This window comes from Carex rostrata, chromosome 11 (genome assembly GCF_964058835.1).
Source record: "Carex rostrata chromosome 11, lpCarRost1.2, whole genome shotgun sequence".
Classification (NCBI taxonomy): domain Eukaryota; kingdom Viridiplantae; phylum Streptophyta; class Magnoliopsida; order Poales; family Cyperaceae; genus Carex; species Carex rostrata.
This window is the reverse complement of record NC_135928.1, coordinates 3,421,865-3,446,941: the sequence shown is the minus strand read 5'-3', so window position 1 is coordinate 3,446,941 and position 25,077 is coordinate 3,421,865. Positions and strand designations below refer to the sequence as shown.

Below are 25,077 nucleotides of genomic sequence, written 5' to 3'. Positions count from 1 at the left end.
GAATAATATATAAAATACAATCATTCATAATATCTAATATGGATCACAATAAATGATATTCTAATGATTTATCTACATTTGGTATATTTGTTAAATAAAAACCTGATGTCAATCGTAATTAATGCAGATTATATGATTGGTAGATGCAATCAATTCTTAGTAGTTGAATTCAAAAAATAACTCTAAATTAAGTCGTAAATTTAGGAGGTAAAAGATTAATTGTAGCATCTATGGAAACAATTCAAACAAAATGCAATTTATGATAATTGGGAGATCTTAATTGCGGATCAAGAGTTGGAAAATTAATTGCCATTATGAGAGCTTACATGCCAATTTTGTCAAGAATTCGGTTGATTTAAAAAATATCGGAAAATACAATCAAAACCGAATAAAATTTTGCACAGATTTCTTTCTTTCTTGTTATGTAAGAAAAAGATACGAAATTATTATTAAGAAAATAATTATTTAATTTATTTATTTTTTATATTATTATGTGAACAATTACTTTTTCTAATAATTAAAACTAGAGACTTCGTAATTAATCGTTACTTCAAGGATAGTAAAAACTTGGTAAAAAAAAAAAGTATCTTAAAAGTTAAATGAATGGAAATTGTATACATAATGAAAAAAAAGGCATGATGATTAAATTTGGAAATTAAATTTTATGGAGTGTACGGTGCTACTTATACAAGAATAATTATAATATTTACAAGTGAAGCATTACAATGTATAGAGATATATAAAAACTGCAAAAATATAGTTCGCTAAGGATAATATTTTTACACAAGATATTTCAAATGTTTTTATTTTTCCTGTTTTCATCATGCTTCAAATTTTTAATTTTTTTATTAATAATTTTTTAAAGTTTATATGTCAAAGTAAAATCATTACATATGATATGTATTATGTTCTCTACAAAGATATAAATAATTTTCAGTTTTCAACTTTGCTATTATATGAACTAACAATTAATGGGTATAATTAAGTTAATTACTTTTTACCTATATTAATGCAAACAGAATTAACAACTAATTAAGCATGATGAGATGCACAATCTTTAATGGGTGAACTAGGTCCACATCTATTATTATTAGCTTACATTAAATACTATAGGAAAACAAAAATTAAATATTATCATCAGTGTTTCGGAAAACATTATTATTAGCCTAAATTAAATATTATGCGTTCGTTTTAATTTTTGTATAGATATAAATAATTAGTTGGACTTGGATAGATTATAATTTTCTTATTTAAAATAATATCTCTTACAGCAATATACCTTTGGTAGTTCACTTATCATATTGTATTTAACACCTTAAATTTTCAAATTCCAGACGGATTAGTTTATCTTGAAATGCTATTAATCAGATTTTTTTGATATACAAATTAATTCGGCAGTCGATCAATTTAATCTTTTATTGTCAGAGAAGGCGGCATTAAGTGGGAAAAAAAATTCAAGGGTTGATTCGTATCCCAGAGCATAAATTTTTCTTTTTTCTGTTAAATTAATCAATCTGTAAAAAAACAGATTTCGTCTAGTAGCAAAGGCACATAGTTTTTATATGAGAGATTATGAATTTGAAATCCGAATAAAAAAAAATCTTTTGTTTCAATAACAAAGGTAATAAGTAGTTAGGTGGTTTGAGCTCCAAACATTTACTCAAAAAATTATTAATCTATTTGTAACAAAATTTGCAGAACTACGAACTTTTGAAATATACGTGAACAAAGTTGTTGATCAATATTTCTCATTTAATTAGCACAAATCAACTTATTGTGCATCTAATCCAATACAGGAGAGATAATTAAAGAAGTGTAGACCTAGCTTGTGGTAGGTTCATCAAGAGAGTTTGGTGAACATGCAACAATAAAGTAGACATTATTTGTGAGGAAAAAAATACATTTATGATGGTACTTCCTCGCGGAAATTACCGTCGCGAATAGAAAAAACACGTTTAAGATAGTACCCCTCGCGAAAAGTCACTTTTTACTCTCGCGAAAAGTCTTCGGAGACTCAGGATAAATTCAAAATTTATTTTTGGAGTCTTTGCGAAAAGTCTTTCCTTTTCGAATTTCGAAGACTTTTTGTAAAGTAGATCGGTTTTCGAAGTCAAATAACATCTGAGAGACTCGGGATAAATTCAAACTGTTCATTGCACGAATTATAAAGATATTCATTTCTTTTTTTAATATGGGTCCGTGTTGGTCCGATCATGGACAACCCGATCCCCTCGGACACCCGAGAGGACACGCCCTTCTTGGGTAGAAGGTTATTTGGTGGCACCACGGATTCTATAGCGGGTTTTTTTGTCACGAAAAAATTCCTCAATGTGACATGTCGTTGTGTGGTAGATTAAAAATGCTCACGGAGGCATTTCTTTCATTTTAGCTTTTTTTTTGTATGCATTGTTTGTGTTTGTCGTTGTTTTTTATTTTCTCTTGTTTTTCTCTTTAAATGTCTGTATTTTTTTTCTTTGTAATGTTTAATGAAATTTAACGTGTAAAACTTACTAGAAAAATGTGACTTGAGATGGCACCCGTATACAAATTCATATCACCTGAGGTAATAGAAATTTTGATGTTAGATTCAAACCATTTGATCTGCTTTGGCACGAATATTGAAGGAGCCATGTGCATTGAACGCCGGGCCGGATTGGTCCGGATCTTAACTCAATATTTTGTTACCTCAGAGGATGCGGGCTCCCGGTATACAATATACTACTAGGTATAATGTGTTTCCAATATAAATTAAGTGATATTGAACGCAAACTATCAATAATGCAATACAAGAGGAAGTGAGCTCTGTTGTTAGGCCATTCATGTATAATGGTTCAATGAAACCTATAAATATCAGCACAGTAAAATTAACCACAAAAGTATACTGGTAACACGATACATCATTACATTAATAGCACAAGAAGAAACCAAGATCGGTATCTTCCCAGGTACCTGACTCAACACAATTGAAATGGACGGCTCAGATTTATCCTCAGCTGGTGCCTATTCAGGATGGCACAGAGAGTCAGTATTATTTGTGCTTTGAGATTCACACAAGTTGAAAGACGGACCGTGAACCGTTTGTTTCATTTGTACTCAGTAATGTAACCTGAGGGGATGTGAAACTTAATTTCAGAAAGCAAGTATTCGAAAAATCAAGACTCAAGAGATGCATGATACATCGTAACACAAGGGAAGAAATGGGCTTGATTATAGAAAGCAGATAGAAGATTTTATTTTATGATCACAAATTTTTTTTTTGAAAAGAGTGGTATAAGATCACCAGTTTCATTAGAAACTAAAGTATGTCAATACAAACAGTAAGCAAGTTCAGATAATGCAACCAAAATATAAAATCAACCTAGTTGTGAAGCAACTAGGTGATATCTACCATTACATCAAAATATAGAAGCTAATAGTTTGCTAGAGGGATATTATTACAAAACATCAAACATAAACTGACAGGTAAACGGACTTTAGGGAACATCATTAGAACTGGCATGAGAGATACTGGTATTATGATCACAAATATAACCCACTAATGATGCGTCAACAGAAAATACCATCTGTGACGTACTGCTTATTGACAGTAAAATGCAAACTGACCTCACATAAAGGTATTTGAGCCAATTCTCTATTGCTTTATAGTAACAAAATTTCCGAATTATACATGATAACAGGTATTATACCTAAATTATTTTTTCAACACCTCCAACTTATCCCCAAATTTGATGAATTATACAAACAATGTAATGTTTATCTCATATTATTTATAAAATCTGTAGATATATATTATTGAACTTGTACAAATAATCAATACTTCAATATATATTATTGATGCTATTCGGAATTATCTTATATTATACATGAATCACAAATTTCAGACATTGCCAAATGATTCCCAAATCCCCAACTTATCAAACTCATATTCTCTGCATTAACGCAGTTTTGAGTTTAGATCCAATATGATCCATTCATTTCATACTAACACAAGTCTTAGAGTAGCACAGTGCATTAGAGATGTGGGCCAGATTGGCCCAGATTCTGATCGGATGGTCCGAAGCTAAACTCAAACAGTGCTTTGAAAAAAGGCCTAACAAATTTGATGGAAGCTTAGGATTTAGACATATATAAACAAGGACAAAATGTTTTCCCAAATGCAAGTGTACAAAACCACATTTGCAATGTCAAAATTATGCTTGACACCTAAAACAGAAATTGCAATGCAAATTAGTCAACCCAGCTATAGGTAATGTGAATTGCCAAACTCAAGTAAAACCATACTAATGGAGTTATGGATTTTGCAAATTGGGTGATATCTACTAACTAAATATTGTTTCCAAACTGTATATGACTAATACCGGTGCAGAACTTACAGTACATGTTTAGTACTTTGCTCTATACCACAATTCATAATGCAAAAACAGAAATTGCATGTGAATGATGGTTCAAATCAAGCTAATTTCAACACCTAATATTAACTAACTACTCAGCAATTAGAATGATGAACAGCATGCATTAGATAAAACTATAATTATGGGCTTGATGAAAGTTTATCAGACCAACATTATTTAAATTCACATTGCAGGAACCCACCCACCCCCACCCCCTCCTAAAGCCTACTAAAACAGAAACCATCAATTCCCAATTGTTGGCAAAGGGAACAAAAAAGAAGGGAATTGAAAAGGCATCAAGCTTTATAAAAAAATGGAAAAAAAAAAAACTAGGAACATCAGCAATAGCCCTATTGAGTCCAACACGACTCCTAAGCACTGTTCTATCAATTTTGGATTTGATTACAATGGAACATATCCACAATTTAGCACAAAGTGAGGGGCCTAAACAAAATCTTGAAAATCTAAAGAAAATAAAGAAATGAATTTCTGCACATTATTGCAATCTCAGTGCGCAGCCACAAGATCCGACCCGAAAGCAACATCAACAAACGGATCTGAAAAATCAGGGCTAGGAGGAGCAAAATACACACTCCTGGACGCAACAAGCTTCTTCCTTAACAGGTATCTTGGGCTTGAGATCCGATAAGAGACAAAACGAGGATGGTAACCGGTTATTTCAGGCGACACCACCTGTTGGTCTGGAGACGGGGAGGAAGGAGGCGAGAGGCGAGATAGCGGCACGGATCTGACAGATCGGGCGATGATTTTGGAGTCGCGGATCCGGGCAAGCGCACCAGGTCTGAGAAACCTGTGGAATCGGTCGTCGGTTGGAGAAGCAGGAGCGGATTTGGTGTGCCTCCGAGCCATTACAGAGAGAGAGAGAGTGAGAGAGGCGGGGAAGGGAGGGAACCGAAAATGAGAGTAGAGGGAAAGGGATTTTGGGGGGATTTATGCAGAGAGGGAAGAGTACATTCTTGTCTGGACCAAGTTTATGAGTTTACCCTGTCTTACTTACTTGTGGGGTCCACTTATGTTTTAGAGAAATTGGAGCCCATATTTCAGTGTGTAAGTTTCTACGTGTATAGTAGACGTGGTCCAGGACATTGAGTAAGGGTTGGGGAAAGAGAGGGAAAAGCGAAGTGTTGTTTTTGAAGGCGGGAGGCGTTTAGCCGCTTAGCTAGATATTTAGTATTTACCGAGTCTTATATTCACTATGTCGTTATCTTTGTATATCGATGTGTCTAACAATAAAATGTGCGGTGAAGTAACCCGCTACAATAAACTATACATCAATTCAGGGTAGCGACAACAGGGGGAAGGGTTGCCAGTGGGAATTCGCATCCTCTGACATATCTCATATTTTGCGTGACTTTTTGGAAAAATCTCAACCGTTCAAATACGCTCTGCACGAATCCCAAAGCTCAAATAATACCGGCTCTTGCGCTGTCCCGAAGAGATACCGGACACATCAGTCGCGCAAAATATGAGATGTCTCAAAGGATATGCACTATGCCAGTAGACAGTTGTAGGCGAGTGCGTATCCTCTTTGATATCTCGTATTTTACGCAGTGGCAGAGCCAATGTACATCAGGGGAAGGCAGTTGCTTTAGGGGTGTAAACGGATTGGATAATATCCGATTTCGTCCGAATCCGAATCCGGAAAAGTACTTAAATTATCCGATCTGTATCCGTATCCGAGACTATCCGTATCCGTATCCGAAAAATTATAACGGATACAGTAACGCATTTTACTATCCATATCCGACTGTTTATACTTTAAACCACAACAAATGTGATATATATTTTTAAATTGATTTATTAAATTGCATATTGTATGAATAATTTATTAAATTGCATATAGATATATATTTTGATGAATAATATAACACTATGACATAATTAGTGACTAATATTTTAATAATATAATAGATGTTTTGTAACTAACAAGCTAATTATGAAAAATATCCGCATCCGTCCAATATCCGATCCGTATCCGTAACATTTAATATCTGATCCGTATCCGTATCCGAAAAATTATAACGGATACGGATACGGTAAGACCACTGTCCGATCCGTATCCGACCGTTTACACCCCTAAGTTGCTTACCCCTGGATCTGAAAATTTTAACAGTAACCTTGATTATACCCTCTAACCGTCACTCAAATCCGATCCAATTGAAACCAACTCAAAATCGATTCACCCTAAACCCAAACTCGCTAAACATAACTCAACCCGTTGTCCAAATAGAAACGCGTGAAGAAACTCTTGGCGAATCTGGCGATTTTGAGGCAATCAGTGACCAACGATCCGGAAATGTGGAGGAGAATTGTGAAACTCACGGAGGAAAAAAAACACCCCTCCTACGCCACGCCTTCGCCCTTGATTCCTCTCCTCCAGTCCTCCGCCCCAGCGATAAGGATAACCCTTACGCTTTCTTCTAGCATAATTATCTGACGTTAGTTTCACAGGGAAGAAGAAAGGGTTCAATAAAACTTGCACCTCTTGTGGCTTAGAGTTTGTGCTGGTAATTTGGAACATTAGTTTTGTTCTACTATGCAAAATCAAATTGTTAATAGTTTTATTTTTATTGGATTTATTAACTAACTAATTTTTGATCGAGTGTACTTTTACTTGTTGAGTAAAATTCAACTAAGTTATTACTAGGTTTTGGATCTACATTCATAAAATTTTAATCCCTTTATTTTTCTCCCTCTTATCTAATTGGGGCTAGTTTCAGAATTTGAAAAGTTTTGAACTATAATTTTGATGTTTACACCTTGTTTGGATGAAGAGTACAGGAAGGGAGGGAATGGAAAGGAACAAAAACTTCTCATTGAATCGTGTTTGGTTGATAAAATTATATTGGAGGTGAAGAGTACATGAGGTGAAAGGTTTACCCTTCTATCATTATAATTAATAGAATCGGTTTCCCTCCCAAATTGAAGTGTAACGGATGGAAAGAAATTTTGTTACAAATATTTTTAGAAAAAATAACACAAATGTCCAACCATATATCTCATATATATAATTCTCATACAAGATTTTTTCCTCAAACCTACAGCAGTCACCAAATTTCTCATTAACCTTCTAAATTTTAATCAACCAAACAAGAAATAAGACGGAAATGAAAGTTAAATTTATTTTCTCTCATTAATCATCCAAACACGAAGAGATTAAATAGGTTAATCTTCTTTTCTATTCCATTCCATTCCCTTCTATTATTTACCTCTCATTCCTTATTCTACTCTCCATCCAAATAGGGTGTTAAAAGAGTTTTCCTTTTAGAAATTCCATTATATAATACTGATATTCATCTTGAGATTAACTTGCTGGTAAATCAAATTGTTAAAATTATCAGTTCTCATCTTGAGATTAACATGATATTCATATGAAATTTCTTGATGTTTTCAATATGTTTTCGCTTGTTTAAATTTCATAAATTAATTCCATTCATACAGAGTAATATTCATGAAATTTTGTCTTGAACCTGATCCCAAACGTGTCAGTTTATTCAAACCCGAACCCAATTTTTGCCTACCCCTGACTCAAATCCTGGCTACGCCACTGATTTTACGTAACCCATATCTCCGATGCCTATTCGGAGATGAATTCATATCCTTTGCATTAACTCAAAAGGAAATCTTTTAAGTTAATGAATCTCGATCATCCAATCTGTTTTAAGATTCACGCAAACTAGATCTGCACTAATATTAAAGGACTCCTATGTTATAGGTAAGAACCGGATTGACTCCGTTTAAAATCAAACGGCTGAGATTTATTCTCAAAAATTTCCCTTTTGAGTTAATGCAGAGGATACATATTCTGATATTCATTCGAGGATCGCACAGAAGCACAGGGGGACAGGGGGCACTATTATTTGAATTTTGAGATTCGTGCAGAACTTATTTGAACGGTTGAGATTTTCCAAAAAAGTCACGCAAAATATGAGATATCTCGGAGGACAGAGGATGCGAATTCGTTGTAGGCTGGGAGGGAACTGTGATTTTGGAATTGGCTCTTTTGGAGGGAAACGGATGACAAGTGTTAGATGATCCTGGCACATACGGTTTATGGATTTATGACTCGTTAATTTCGTTGTTCGATTGTGGGTCCAGTAAATCAGTGAAATGGTATTTATTTGGACGGTGATCAGGGAACAAGAAGTAATGAATGGTAAGGATATGACGGGCGGGTTGATTCTATGGGTGCAAACGGATAATTAAATTAAGTTAATACTGATTGAATTTTATAAATTATGACTGTAAGTCGAATAATTAAATGAAAAATTGACGGATTATAAAACGAAAAATCCGTTACATTGACGTATAATTATTAATCGTAATATTAAACTACCTATTCAACTACAATTTTGGTACCGAAATTTTTATTCGTAGGATATACAAAAAAAAAATTTAAGAAAAAATGACAGAAGGAAAATTTAAAAATGAGAAGACAGTTGTATGATAACGCCATATCATCCAGAAAATCAGAAAAATGTTAAAAAAAAATAATTAAGTGGGACACCATAGCGGTATGAATCCCACTTTTTCTTTTTTTAGATTTATGGTTTTAACTTGTGCGATGTTGTGTTGTGTTATATTATGTTATGTGAGGTTCATGTACTTCAGATTAGTTATGTTATGTTAGGCCATATGGTATGCTATCTGATAGGTTCTAGAATCGAGTTCACAAAATGACTTGGTGAACTTAAGAACACCCTAGTTCTACTCATCTAATTAAACGAGTAGAACTAGGGTGCTCTTAAGCTCACCAAAGTTTTGGTGAGCTTAATTCTAAAACTCATCAAATCAATTTCAAATGAAGAATCCGAACCGTTGAAACCCGCCTACCTTACGTGTGATGCATCTACATGTTAAATTTTCAAACATTCAAATTAATTTAGTATAAAGTCAAGCGGTCAAAAAACGCTCAAAAATGAATGCACTAAAATTAATTTATTAACCTTCTAATTTTGACCGCTTGACTTTATACTAAATTAATTCGAATGTTTGAAAATTTAACATGTAGATGCATCACACGTAAGGTAGGCGGGTTTCAACGGTTCAGATTCGTCATTTGAAATCGATTTGATGGGTTTTAGAGTTAAGCTCACCAAAACTTTGGTGAGCTTAAGAGTACCCTAGTTCTACTCCTAATTAAACTATCTAGTTAATTATATTGAAGAAGAATAAATTAAAAGATAAATGGAAGCTACAAACATATAATTCTAAAAGCTTATACAAACTAAAATCAATTGTTGCCTCGTGAATTTGAACATAACATAACATTACATAATAAGTGATCTGAATTAGTTGCAAGCATAACATAAAAAGTCTGAATTATATTAAAATAACATAATAAATTCAATGTACATGACCGTAGCAGAGCAAAACATAACATATCCATGATGAAATACATAAATATCATATAGTATAATGAGGAGGGTTAAAATGCACTCTCTTTTTGTGCTCCTAACGTGCACCCTCCTCTTATATCTTCATTTTGAAAGTTCAAATAGTTGATTCGAACCTTCCAACGTGTTCTTCATATTAAAATGTGCTTGGAGACCAAATTTTATATTTTTTGGAATTTTTTTACTATTTTTTCAGAATTTTTGAAAATAATTACTTTGCTGAATTTTTTATTATTGTTTAGTTTAATAAAAAATTCTGAAAAAATAGTAAAAAATTTCCAAAAAATGTAAAATTTGGTCTCCAAGCACATTTTAATATGAAGAACATGTTGGAAGGTTCGAATTGACTATTTGAACTTTGAAAATGAAGATATGAGGGAAGGGTGCACGTTAGGAGCACAAAGGAGATGGTGCATTTTAACCCTCCTCTAGTATAATATAACATAATATAGCATCACATAAGTTCAAACAATAAATCTTAAAAAAAAAGAAAAAAAGAATGGGACTCCATGCTGTATAGCGTCCCACTTTATTTTTATTTTTTTGCGAGGCTGGATATGATATGGACCTTTCACATAGACATCATATCATACAATTGTCTTTCCATTTTTAAATTTTTTCCTCTCATTTTTTTATTTTTTTATTTTTTATATGAATAAGAATTTCGATTTTGGTAGTTACAGATATATAGTGGATTCATTTCTAAGGTTAATATATTTTTTTATCCCAAATTAGCTGGTTATCGAAATATATTGCTAAAAAGATAATCATTAATCACATATTATGTCATTCATCGGGAATTCGCATCCTCTGGATTAACGTATTGTTTGAGTTAATTTTCAAACGTGTGATCAAAATTAAGATCAATCTGATCCACACCTATAATATACATAACCATTTAATTACTATTAGCGCGGATTTAAATCGAAGGGCCCGGATCTTAACTCAAAATCTGAGTTCATTCATCGGACGGTGTCAATAAAACAAAGAGAAGTTGCGTTTAGGATTTGAGTATTTAGGCAGAGAAAATAAAAATAAAATCAAACATTTCAAATTACATACTAGTAGCATATACATAGAGGCAAAGCTAGAAATTTTTTATTGCTTAAAATTGAAATGCACAATGTAGTGAGTGATATTTGAATTATATCCTTTCAACCACAAAATAGAGCTCTTAAACTAAGTTACAAGCAAATATTTAATATTTATTGAGGAAGGCTGAAATGTATAAAATGATTAAAAAATAAATAAATTTCAATATACTTAATTAAAAATTTAAAATTATAGAGATAGTTTAGCTAGAATACACTAAGATTCGCTAGCTCCTGTATATAACACCAGAATATAATAGAAAGAATATCAAAATGAAAAACAACCTCTACATAATTGACTTTTTGTTATTAGTTTTGAGTATTCTGTCTCGTGCACCATGAAAACCTTGTAATTGATTTTTTGTTATTAGTTTGATGATTTGTGCACTTAATTTCGTGAATTTTATAGAGAATTTAAGGAAGACCCCAATTCTCTTCGGTTTTCAAGGACCATTAAAAATCTAACATAATTTGTTTGGGTCGCAAGCAGTGTTAAAAAAGAATCCGGCTAGTATGACATCAATATTATATATATGACACCAATTTCAAAATTTATTAGATAGACTTTCAACAACTAATTCAAACTATTTAAATTAATTTACTTTATGAGTAATGTGTTTACATGCAAAAAAATATTTATTTTCGAGTTATTTTAGTATCAAGTCAAGCAGTCAAAAATGTTGAAAAATGAATGCATTAAAATTAACTTAAAATCTCTCACATTTAACCACATGACTTGATACTAAATAAATTTGAAAAAAATTATGAGTTTTATATATAAATGCACAACTAATGAAGCATATCAGTTTGAACAGTTTGGATTTACCGTTCGAAGTCGATTAAATAGATTTTGGTGTTAGTATTATATGAGCTGAAATGACACTAATATTATACTAGCTGGACTTGTTAAAAAAAATATGCCATATAATACTAATGCCCACATTTGTTATCAGTCAATCTGCACTGATCTGTAATTATATAACAAAAATAAAATTATAAAGAATGGTAAAGTAACTTTAACACCCATATCAGATGTCATGGATCAAGTCATAAAACACTATTAAAACTGCCTTTTTCTCTTTAAAATGCTGAAATATTTTTATTCAATATAAATTTAAATATAAAATTAAGTATTTTTTATTCAATATAGTTAATTTTAAATAACAAATAGAATTGAAAGGATGGACCTTGTTTTTATCACTACCGATGCTTTTTTGACACAATCAACAAGGATAGATACATTTTTCTACATTGTTAATTACATTTCAAGTTCAATTTTAAGCTGATAATTTCATTTGTAGTTTCAGAAATGTATGACAACTTTATAAAATAAATAATTCTTTTGAATTTCTTTGAAAATGTCATGTTGGCGAAAATATTAATTTCTATTTGCTCATCTATCTCAGAAATTAATTTTTTGAAACTTTGATATTTTTTCTTTCAATTTTTAGTTAAAAACAATTTAAATTAATTACACGAGTGAAGTGCTTTCCAAATTAACTAAATTAATTTCAGTTATTTCTATTATATATATATATATATAGGGTCTGTCTAAATTGCTGCTGGCAGCATTTCGGCAGAGGTGCTGCCGGGGCTATATTTAGCCGTGTGATGTCCAAACAACAAATCCAAACCGTTAGATGTTTAATCTATATTATAATCTACTTGGAGACCAAATTTTACATTTTTTGGAATTTTTTTACTATATATTAAGCTGGTTTGAAAACCGCTGATTTCAGTAAATTTCTGCAGCATTGAAATCAGCAGTTTTCAAACCAGCTTAATATATAGTAAAAAAATTCCAAAAAATGTAAAATTTGGTCTCCAAGTAGATTATAATATAGATTAAACATCTAACGGTTTAGATTTGTCGTTTGAACATCAAAAAATAGAAAAAACGGTGGCAGCACTGCCGGCAGAAATGCTGCCGGCAGCAAATTAGCCACAGCATATATATATATATATATAGGCTGTGGCTAATTTGCTGCCGGCAGCATTTCTGCCGGCGGTGCTGCCGCCCATTTTTCTGTTTTGTGATGTTCAAACGACAAATCGGAACCGTTAGATGTTTAATCTATGTTATAATCTACTTGGAGACCAAATTTTACATTTTTTGGAATTTTTTTACTATATATTAAGCTGGTTTGAAAACCGCTGATTTCAATGCTGCAGAAATTTACTGAAATCAGCGGTTTTCAAACCAGCTTAATATATAGTAAAAAAATTCCAAAAAATGTAAAATTTGGTCTCCAAGTAGATTATAATATAGATTAAACATCTAACGGTTTGGATTTGTTGTTTGGACATCAAACGGCTAAATATAGCCCCGGCAGCACCTCTGCTGAAATGCTGCCAGCAGCAATTTAGACAGACCCTATATATATATATATATCATATATAAATTATTTATATTATAATTATAGTTTACTTATTAAAAAAAGAATTATGGCCTAATTTCTTCAAAAACAGGGGCAAGATATATGATAGGTGCAACAGATAATTATGGTTAGTGCAAGAGATGACAATGATATAATTTGTCATCCCAACTTTAGTTTGCAACTTTGTAACAGTAAAAAATTAATACGGGCAAAAACAATTTGTTTGTTTTCTCGAAATTAATTTGTTAGTTTATTAGAAAGATCATTTTTAAAATATAATATTTTGGTAAAAAATAAGTACAACCGAATGGAATTATTTATATCCCGAAACAAGGGGAATGTATCTGAGAGCACTTGAGAGATTATTACAGAGACCTCACTTAATATCAAAAAATTAAAAGCAGTGATCAATTAAAACAAATTACAAGTATAGACGTGTCTTCTTAAGAATATACAGTGTATTGAGATTAAATATGAACTAATTAAAAGTTAATTATTTGGCATGCCATCAAACAATGTCAAATTTTAATAATTGAGTTTGGATGGTTTTTAATTTAATTATCAATCGAATTTGAAATCTATTAAAATATCATAATACATTATATTTAAATGGCAAAAAATAAATATACAAATGCCTCATGCCTTTTATGCTTCAGTCATGGCTCTATCTTTATTTTCAAAGTTCAAATAATTAATCTACTCAATATGATCTCCATGTTAAAACGTGCTTGGAGATCAAATTTAATATTATTTAGAAATTTAATTGCTATTTTTTAGATAGATACAAAATTCCGAAATTTGTATTTATAACATCCGATCCGAATTTAATTCAAGTCATACACTTGTTTTTTCACGAATTTCAAATATATTCGACTCGCTAAATAATACAGCAGGTCCAGAATTATGTAAATAACAAGTTTACATGTCATTGTATGGGTCTTGACAAGACCCGCTAAATTATTTAGCGGGTCAGTTTATATTCAAAATTCATATAAAAATGTGTGTATAATTCGAACTGAACTTGAACCAGATGTTATTTAGGACCATTTGGTACAACACCATTGCTTTTAAATGGTCCTAAATATTCTAAAAACAGTAATTATGTACTTATAAATAAATAGTAAAATATTTTCAAAATAAATATCAAATTCAGGCTTCAAGTAATACGGAGATCATGTTGATTGATTCAAATTGATTAGTTGGATTTTCAAAACAGAGATAAAGATACAAGGCATATTTAAAAAATGTAAGATACATTGAATCTTTCAATTTTTAATAATAGTTTTAAAAATCAAACAAATATGTCATACAAATTAAATTAAGTTTATGCTAGAATTATTTATATATTTATTGTTTGGAATAAAACGAGTCCAGAATACCGACATTAATTTTTCTGGTTGACTAAATACAGTCATTAATTTTTCTGGTTGACTAAATACAGTCATTAATATTTTTTTGGGTGATTGAATACAGTCACTAATTATTTTTGGGTGATTGAGTAGTGAGTACCGTCATTTGAATCGGAGCGTTAGATCAGAGCTGTAAGATTCACATCAAGATTCGTGCGAATTTAATACGCACGACTTTTACTGCAGATAGGATGAATCAAAACAGAATTTGATCTGATGCCGATCGGACTGCCCAAATTTTCATCCATGTACGGTTTGAACCGTTTGGTTTCTTCCTAGGAGAGCCTCCGAGAGTTCGTCTCTCCAGTAGAGCCTTCGCGAGAGAGAGAGAGAGATGAAGAAGAAGATAAAGACAACAACGAGGGTCTTTCGTCGCTCGTGCGGAGTGTTATGGCCTGGTATAACTAAAGGTATGATTCTCATCTCATTATCTCAATGTATCTCATTCTTATCTTGGAATCCATCGGTTCTGTGATGATGACGTGTCTCTGGTGAGCCTCTAAGGAATTTATGCATCCATGACCATGCTTGGTGTGATCCTTTTCGTGGTGTGCAAAGATTATAGTGTGTGTTTGTGGTGCCAGCCCAGGGTCAGTGGCGAGGCTATATGGTTACAGAGGTAGGCACTTGCTGGCACCATGATTGAATTCCTAGCCAAAGTTCAGTGGCTCGCCACTGAACTTAGGCGTAGACTTTGATCAGTGGCGAGGCTATATGGTTACAGAGGTAGGCACTGAACTTAGGCGTAGACTTTGGTTAGTGCTTGCCTCTGTAACCATATAGCCTTGCCACTGATCTCCCGTCTTCGTCAGTCGCATGCGCTGGTGCATAGAATCTCTATCCAAAGGTGCTCTTCCCCCGCCGCTGTCTTAGGTATTAGATCTCTTCTATACGTAATTCTGTGTTTTATGAAAATGATATCTCCATCTCTTGTGTTCTATTTTGCTGTACACCACCACGTAATAGTTCGCTGATTTCTTTTGCGATCTTGTAAATTTAATAAGTAGTCCATAAAATCAAGGGATTTTGTTTGACGGGTCATGCAAGTGATGAAGAGAATGTAGACAGGGATTCTGTACTCCTTTTTGAATTTCCAAAAAGGGATGAAGACTTGGTCTAATTGGGAATCTCTCTGATGCTTTATCTGTTTTCTTCAATCAATTTCCGCAAGCCGCTTTTGATTTTTTTTTTTTATTTGATTTTCCCATGATAAATTTTCAATTTTTCTTGTTGATACAGCATCTACTATGTAGTGAGGTATTTAATCTGATGTTTATTGCATGCTCTTTTTAATGTTCGTTTTGGTTTAAAAGTGCAATGTATTTATTGTGATGAAGACCTAATGATGTTTTTGCTTTAGGGTTTTGTTTTAAGGGTTTATGGCATGTTAATTCCTCTTCTCTTCCTCTACTCGTCCTTTTCTTCTGCAGCTTGTGTGTGCATGGAATTCATATCACCGAAGGTACCTTAAATTTTGAGGTTGGATCCTGACCGTGCAATTAGGGGGTGTTCATTGGGTCGGTTTATTTGGTTCTCAACCTAAACAAAAAAGTTTGGATTAAATGGTTCGGTTTAAATTGATCGGTTCAGTTGAGTTTTGAATTACTTCAGTTTTTTATATTTGGTTCGGTTTATATCTTTCAAAACCAAAAAGACCAAATCGACGAAACTCTATCTGTTTCGAGTTACTTCAAGGGATCCGGACTGTGTGTGTGGAGAGAAACACACATCTGCTGCCATAAAATGCTGTAGAAGCTTGCTGCCTGTGAATTTGCATGCCCTAATATATCTCAAAATTTGAGTTGATCCGTACAAAATCTGAACCGTTCAGTATGAATTTCAAAGCAACCCATTTTATATTAATACTGGGTGTGCATCTAAATACTAAATAGGCACCAAAAATACTTTTCGGACCCACTTTTGACATCAAATGAAAAGTTGAGATAACTCAGAGGATACGGACCTGCTGCTTGTTGCATGTGAGACATGTGCATTTTTATATGGGCCCCAGAGAACAGTGTGTTGAAAAACAAGTTATGATACTTACGGAGGAGTTAGGCTAATATGACATTCGTGTTATTTGAAACTAAATAACACTAAATCTTAAACCCTTAAATCTGCTTTAAGATTCGTACAAAATAAAGTGCTTGAACAGTAAAAGCGGATATTACGAATCTTAAAGCAGATCTAAAAATTTAAGATTTGGTGTTATTTAGTTTCAAATAACATCAATGTCATATTAGCCTAACTCCTTACTGAGGGTCTTCACTCTTCACAATGCATCTTATACTAAATGTTTTATTGCCTGCTGATTTTTGTAGCTGCAAACTTTCCCTTGAATTTCTTTCTGTTTTGCTGGACTGGGTTTTCATTCCCTGTTTATTAAATTTGACCCTTAGGGAGCCAAAATGCAAGTCAGATTGCACTGTGATGATTTTTCTGTATCCTTCTTTGATCTTCAAATGCTGCTATTGCTTGACTGTTTATTTCTAGCTTTTTATTTTGCATTGTTGTTACCTTGTTGGGTTGTTGGCTTGATGCTGCACTGCATCTCAAGCCTTCACAAATTGTTTTTTATTCTTTTATTCTAGAATCTGAAGAGAACAGCTCATTTAATACACCAAACGAAAAGAGTGTGAATCGTCTACCAATTTTAAGAGAGCAATCGAACCATCGCAAGAAATTCTGTTTGGCAATGCGTCGAACACTTCTTGTGCTCTTCTTCTTCATCTCGATTTTACTTGCATCGGAGGGGTACAAGAGGAAGAGGGTGGCCATACCGGACGATCTGGATGACGTGGTTGATGACGAAGATGATGACGCATGGGAGCAATGGGGTTTAAAGAAGGGCGGGTCCTGACTCGATAAGAACCTATCCCCGCCAGATTTCTCGAAAATGGATCCGAGTAAGATACAAGAGTTGATGAAGCAGCACACTGGGCCTAGTTACGGTTTTGTCAAGCTCAGATTTGGTGTCTCTCGTTCTAAGGTAAAGCCTTCGTACGCAAAATATGGATGATGGTTCTCCTTCGTGAATTTAGGTGAGATTAGTTGGCATTAGGAACATTGATTGAATCTGGCAATTGGTACTATACCAGTACTTTTCGAATCTGGTACAACTATGGTGTTGAATCAGAAGGTAACTTATCAGGTGTAGCTGTGCTAAGTCTATTTAATTTCTTTGTTCAGTGATTTTGGTCAGATAGGAACTGGATCATGTATGGTTTTGTTCAATATAAAAGCATTGAAATTTTTGTAGGAGGATGTACAAAATATTGCAACAAAATGGAGCAAAATGCTCAAAAGTGGATCTATTGATGTTCGTTTCATGGCAGTCGATCTGAAGACATTCATGTTTACCATGGAGAAGGGTCAGGATTTGGAAGAGGTACACACACATACACAAAGAATTCATTTTTCTCTAATAAATTCTCATTGAACTCCATTACAAGCACGTAATTGATAATCATGCTACTGATTTTAGTTGAAGGAGTTTATCTTGAGCCAGAGCGATGCATATGAGGTAAAGATCGGTGATCAGACCTATAGAAGGCCGGAACATCCACCGCTGGACCAGGTTATAGAGAGACTACGCAGAGAGAAGCAGAGAGAAGCACAGTTCTGATAAGAGTTACAATAATGAGCTTTAGAAATTTTGAAGACTTTTTAAGGGATCTAACAAAAATACAAAGTGACATGTGGAGGATTTATGTTATTATTTTTTTTTTTTTACTTTGAAAAAAAGGCTGATAGCCCACTTCGTTTACCAGAATCTAAACGTTTACATATTACATCTAGCAGGAAAATAAATAAAAAAAATTTCTAAAAAACCCTAGGGAGCACCAAAACATGTGCCTCAGCTATACACACACTTCATTATTTTTTATTTGCATCCTTTGCATTTTGTGTCCCTAAACACAAAATCCTATCCAACAACCTTAAACATCTTTTTCAAAAGTATAATTTGCACAACAAACATCTCAAAACAAGTCTATGGATCAAACACTCTCAGCTACTGTGTTATTACATAGACAACTTAATTTTTCAGCTTCAAATCATGGTACCAGTTGTACCAACCCTGAGCTTGTTTGTGTATCTGGTAAACAGCTGAGAGGGGGCAAGCTTTGTATAGGGAATCCCATCAAAGTTCTATAGCAACCAATTCTTCAAAAGCACTTGAATCTCAGCTAGACTTGCTCAATAATTCACAAAGGTCAGTATAATCATATTTCTAGTAGTTTTCTAGTAAACAAGTGCTCATTTCTCATCTTCCAAATTCTCCAACAAGCAGCAGTAACTACCACAGGAAAGGCAGTCTGCTGCTGCAAAGGCAATGTACCAGCAAAAGTGATTATATCCTGAAAAGTATAACAGGTACAAAATATTTGTTGACAGCTACATCGAAGACTATTCTCAAAACTGTGGTGCATGAGTTGCAATAGTCTCAAAACTGTGGTGCATGAGTTGCAATAGTGTGAGTTTATATTACTTTGTGGATTTAAACAAATTTTCTTTCAGTAAGGTAGTAATAAATGAATAGTTAGGTTCAGAATTAAATATGTCCAGAACAATTTTTTTTTTGCTTCTAAAAGGGGAATATTAGTCTAAGATTTGTTGGGTTATTATTAATGGAATTGTCTGATGGGGAGAAAGTGTATAGTACTTGAAATCTAACATTCTTTTTAATTTAATTGAAATCTGACCGTATCATTATCTGAACCTTACCACACTTTGGATGAGCTATAAATCAGATATCACACTATATATGTAACAAAAAGATTGGTATAATACTACAAAGAAAAAAAAAATCCAAATTTTGGAAGGCTATTCACGCATACAAAACAATTCAAATGGAGACTAATTAAAAAATTTCAAGCCTTAACAAATAGATAAATGATGCGCGGCCATTTTTATTAATACCCTAACAAAAAGATTTTTTTAAAACTGCCCCTGCATCTTTTTTTTTTTTTTTTTTTAAATGCCTCGATCGCCTGGCCCATGGGCGGCCCAGATCCTCTAGCAGACCGTCCGGGCAAGGGGCGGTCCTCTATTTTTTTATTTTTTTTAGAGTTATTAATATTTTGATTTAAATAATTTTGTTAAGAAAAAGTTTTCTTGTTTAAAGTGTATGCCAAAAAATAAGACATTTGATATATTTATGAAGTGATGTCGTAACTTTGAGGCATTAAAAGATGTTTTTTTGAAATTCTGATGATGGCCGGGGGTGAATCATCTACCGATTTTAAGAGAACAATCGGATCATCGCAATAAATTCCGTTTGGCAATGCGTCGAACACTTCTCTTGCTCTTCTTCTTCATCTCGATTTTACTTGCATCGGAGGGGTACAGGAGGAAGAGGGTGGCCATACCAGACGATCTGGATGACGTGGTTGATGACGAAAATGATGACGCATGGGAGCAATGGGGTTTAAAGAAGGGCGGGTCCAGACTTGATAAGAACCTACCCCCGCCAGATTTCTCGAAAATGGATCCGAGTAAGATACAAGAGTTGATGAAGCAGCACACTGGGCCTAGTTATGGTTTTGTCAAGCTCAAATTTGGTGTCTCTCGTTCTAAGGTAAAGCCTTCGTACGCAAAATATGGATGATGGTTCTCCTTCATGAATTTAGCTGAGATTAGTTGTCATTAGGAACATTGATTGAATCTGGCAATTGGTACTATACCAGTACTTTTCGAATCTGGTACAACTATGATGCTGAATCAGGAGGTAACTTATCAGGTGTAGCTGTGCTAAGTCCATTTAATTTCTTTGTTCAGTGATTTTGGCCAGATAGGAACTGGATCATGTCTGGTTTTGTTCAATTTAAAAGCATTGAATTTCAGGTTGTGCCAAACTCAGGGTCAATCTGAGTACCAAGTTATTCGGGTTTGTTTAGTTGGTTGGATTTGGGATTAGGTTTTTGTTATTTTCTTAATAAACTGATTGGGAGTTTATGCTGTTTATATTTAAATTTTCACTTCAGGAGTTTGACCTTAAATTGATCCAAGCATGTGAAATTTTTGTAGGAGGATGTACAAAATATTGCAACAAAATGGAGCAAAATGCTCAAAACTGGATCTATTGATGTTCGTTTCTTGGTAGTCGATCTGAAGACCTTCATGTTTACCATGGAGGAGGGCCAGGATTTGGAAGAGGTACACAAACATATACACAGAATTCTCTAATAAATTCTCATTGAACTCCATTACAAGCACGTAATTGATAATCATGCTAATGATTTTAGTTGAAGGAGTTTATCTTGAGCCAGAGCGATGCATATGAGGTAAAGATCTGTGATCAGACCTATAGAAGGCCGGGAGATCCACCGCTGGACCAGGTTATAGAGAGACTGCGCAGAGAGAAGCACAGTTCTGATAAGAGTTACAATAATGAGCTTTACAAATTTTTGGTAACTTTTTCAAGAATCTAACAAAAATACAAAGTAACACTAATTAAGGACTTGACCTTGATTCTTAATAATTTATTTTATTCAAATATACAATAGAAAATGTATTAAAACCTAAAAGAGAGATTTAGGGTTTATAAAATGAGCCGAATTAGAGCCTAAATGGTGCCCCATCTAACATCAAACTTGAGAAAAGAGATGTTCGATCAATTAATGAACCTAAGAAAAGAAGGGTGAGATAGTTGATTAATGCCCAGTAAGATAGCTGCTGTGCTAAGTAATGGCGGCGAGGTCTGAGGAAGAAAGAAACGTGATTCTGTGAAGAATCGAACTTAGAAAAGCCTTTAAATGCACTATCAGGATCGGTTCATAGCTAAGAACTGATCCTGATACTTGATAATTAGGATCGGTTCTTAGCTTAGAACCGATTCAGATACTATCAGGATCGGTTTCGGCTAAGAACCGATCCTAATACTTGATAATTAGGATCGGTAAGCTAAGAACCGATCCTATTAGTTCATGTGCTGTGATTTTATTAGATTTTAGTATCGATTTTATTGATAAAACCGATCCAGATAGGTATTAGTATCGGTTGATTCGTACAGCCGATCCAGATAGGTCGATCCTGATTTCAGTTTTTCCACTAGTAACGTTTTGTACTATAGATCCACATCTTAATTTTCAAAGTCCAAACAGTCGATCCGAACGCTCAATATGATATCCATATGAATGTAATTTTACATTTTTAGACTCTTTTTACTATTTTTTTAGACCGGTGGAATACCACTTGATCTAAAGATTTTAGACCATTCAAAAGTAGTGATTTTCTACCTCTCTAAAAAAATAGTAAAAAAATTCTAAAAATTGTAAAAAAGTGGCCTCGAAGTTCATCATAATATGGAGATCATGTTAAGCGGTCCGGATCAATTATTTAGATTTCGAAAATGAATATATGGATCCATTGTATGGACCATTGTGTGTTATGCAATGTACAGTAACCTCACTCATTTGTTCAAGTGTATCCGATAATTTAACTGGTATTCACATACTTCATTATTTTGGATCAATCTATTAATTTCTCCTAATTTACGAGAGAGAAGAACACTTGACCGGTTGCCCTCGGAAACCGACCAATTAGAAGACTGGTATTTTTTCTGAAACATTGTACATATTTTTTTATTTTTTTTTAATTAAGGATAAAAAGTGTACATAATAAATTTAAAATGTATTTTAATAGAAAAGGTAATAGAATAGGTAAATTTGTGAGTTTTTGAAATCTATAATGGTAAATATGATATTAGGAATTTTAAAGAGGGGAATACGTAATTTCAAAGTTTTTAGGGGTATACATGAAATTCCCCCTATTTTGTATATTTTGGATGTAAGGACCCGAGGCTTCCTTCCTAGTAAAAGGAAAGAAAAAATTGTAAATAGACAAAGACATAGTACTATATCTAAAAGCAGGAAAAGAAACATACAATCTACAAATTGCATATTTACCTATGAATGCATAACCAAATCAAAATACTAAATTTAACAATAAAATCAGCATTCACATAACCAACCAAGAATTACTAAATTTATTTGTGCAGAATATATGGTAAGCCATTTTCTCTCTCTTCTGTGGTGAACACTGTCTTCATCCTGTTCTACTATGTTACTAACAATCTTCATCATGTCTTTATTAATGCATTGACCGCATCAACACTAATGATTGTACAGACTCTTTATTAACCATCCAATTCTATATGGTATTTATGAATTATTGACATATGATATATCAATTTGAAGTTCAAATGTAATGAGTAATTAATTGCATTAATCGGTGTTAACACTTAAATGGATTTCGTAGCACTTTATTAAGTATGTCTACATTCATAAGTTGGTGTTAAATAATGATAAGAAAAAAAGTTCGAAACTCCTGTTACTAAACGACAATTGGGAGTTTAGAGCTATCTTGAGGGTTTGGTGTTAAAAGGGAAACCGAAACTAGTAACCTCACTATAATTAAGGCACTCCAACCCAAATCCTTTCACCAGACCGACATTCCATCTCCTTTACCAAGTCGATCTCCAAAATCTGCATGGTTGGATCTTAATTAGCAATGTCTAGGGTGATGACTTCCCTTAGAAAGGCCATACCGGTGAGCAAAAGCAAAAAACTTTCTATACAGTTCTTGTTTCTTTTCAATTACATCAATTACCGTCCAATTTTACAATCGAGGAGGATTCCAAAATTAATTTTATGTTTTTATATATGAGTTGCTTGTGTTACAACCTCTATTTTCTATTAATATTTGAATTTTTTAAATGACGAATCCAAATATTTATCATTTTTATTAGGTGAGCGTTGTGCTCACATAAATTTTGTGATCTTTTTTGTTTGTTTTGTACGATCGAGATCAAGAGGCCAAGAAATAGACAAATTAAGATTTATATGGATTCTTTGATCTATCACGGTTAACTCTTGATCCATTTATCTTACGGATTCTTTGATCTTAATGCAAAACAAACTAAAAATATTATAAATTTTTCATGGATACCATGCATGGAGATGGATGAGATCAACAGTTGAGATTTGTTGTTTACATATTGAATTTCGAATAGTTGTGCAAAGTAGAGGTTATGACAACTTCTTTACAATTAAATGTATCATGTTGTGCTACATTTGATATAGGCTTCAGTAGCAACAGATCATCACCCTAGCTATATGCAATTTTGGATTAATTATTCAAACTTTTTGGTAACTTATTGAATAATTTATTTCAGGTGATAACAAATAACTCTTTGGAGTTCCGTGTTCGTCAAAGTCATGAGCGAAGTACTAGAAATCTGGTGGATCATGAACATTTTGGAAGGGGTAGTTCTAATTTCCAAAGTACGTGGTTGAGTCTTGCAGGAGGAGATAATTGCTCACATGACTACGTCGATCCTAACTTGATGGAGGGAAATAAGCAACTTGCTTCACTGGATCATCATGAGGATTTTGGTAAAATGTGGAGATCAGGCCTCCAGATTCCATTGTCCAAGGTATTTGTATAAATATAAAAAACATCACCATCGTATATGAAATATGTTAGCACAGAATCAGTCAGCCTGGTTGTTTATTAACAAGTACCCTATGGACTTAATTGAATAATCTTTGTTGTATAAATATCTAATTTACATATACCTGCTGTTGACTAACTCCACTTATTTTCTTTCTTTCTTGGGCCTCGTTGACATCTAAGAACAACAAATGGACGGAAGAGGAAGATGTGATGCTTATAAGAGCACACACACAATTTGGGAATCAATGGGCAAAGATAGCACAAGTTCTGCCGGGTAGAACTGAAAATGGGGTCAAGAACCATTGGAATACAAACAAGCGGAAGAACTTCGCAAAGAGCTTCATAAACAACAGGCAATCGAAACCAATATATAGGCGCATTGCAGCAGTACATTGGCAGCCTGCTTCAGGATCGCAAATGGAGCAAACCCAGAAATGCCAAGCCACAGTATCGGAAATTTTAACCCGGTAAATCTTCATTCATTTCCTAATTATTACAGCACAGCTGGGGTCAATGAAGCAGCGCAACTCAATGGTTTTGATTTTTCTGGCTCCAGTGCTTTGCCAGAACTTATGCCAAATCCCAATTATACATTTTTTTATGATGCCAATAGTTTTTATCTTGGTGGAGCCAATCTCCAACAAGACTAATTGCAGGATGTCAAGGGAATTTGAAGGGTAGATTAGGTTTTTTCTATCAGAGTTCTTAATAAATATGGATTTTTGTGTAATATTGAATTAAGACATATTGTTGTGAGGACCATGTGCAATGGCACGAGCTCTCATTTCTCTTCAAAGAGACACATGGTCAATTCTCGAGAATAGCATCTAAAGATGCTAGATTGTAATAGGACCCTTTAAAAAAATAAAAAATATATTGTTGTGACTTAAATTTTCTTTCCTTTGTATTTCAAATACTTTGTTGTGTGTTTGGAG

General features: G+C 33.4%; 3 protein-coding genes and 1 pseudogene across 4 annotated transcripts; 3 read left to right on the top strand and 1 right to left on the bottom strand.

Moving 5' to 3' along the window:
• Positions 1–4,898: 4,898 nt before the first annotated feature.
• LOC144561936 (uncharacterized) lies at positions 4,899–5,261 on the bottom strand. Its single transcript, XM_078311042.1, has one exon. It carries the CDS (start codon positions 5,259–5,261, stop codon positions 4,899–4,901), a length of 363 nt encoding a protein of 120 aa, XP_078167168.1.
• Positions 5,262–15,725: 10,464 nt separating this feature from the next.
• LOC144562503 (small nucleolar RNA R44/J54/Z268 family) lies at positions 15,726–15,828 on the top strand (annotated as a pseudogene).
• Positions 15,829–17,253: 1,425 nt separating this feature from the next.
• On the top strand, positions 17,254–24,955 carry LOC144561917 (uncharacterized). 2 transcript variants are annotated; one of them, XM_078311023.1, is made up of 8 exons: positions 17,255–17,675; positions 17,946–18,074; positions 18,171–18,899; positions 19,082–20,264; positions 20,714–20,842; positions 20,932–21,096; positions 23,862–24,122; positions 24,323–24,955. In XM_078311023.1, the coding sequence occupies exons 4-8, from the start codon at positions 19,971–19,973 to the stop codon at positions 24,611–24,613; spliced, it is 1,140 nt and encodes a 379-aa protein (XP_078167149.1). In that variant the 5' UTR covers positions 17,255–17,675; positions 17,946–18,074; positions 18,171–18,899; positions 19,082–19,970; the 3' UTR covers positions 24,614–24,955. The 2 variants fall into 2 exon arrangements, with proteins under 2 accessions (XP_078167148.1, XP_078167149.1); XM_078311022.1 differs by having other exon boundaries at positions 17,254–17,675; positions 18,171–20,264.
• LOC144561934 (uncharacterized) lies at positions 17,583–18,311 on the top strand. The gene is made up of 3 exons (XM_078311041.1): positions 17,583–17,675; positions 17,946–18,074; positions 18,171–18,311. The coding sequence occupies exons 1-3, from the start codon at positions 17,583–17,585 to the stop codon at positions 18,309–18,311; spliced, it is 363 nt and encodes a 120-aa protein (XP_078167167.1).
• Positions 24,956–25,077: the final 122 nt, after the last annotated feature.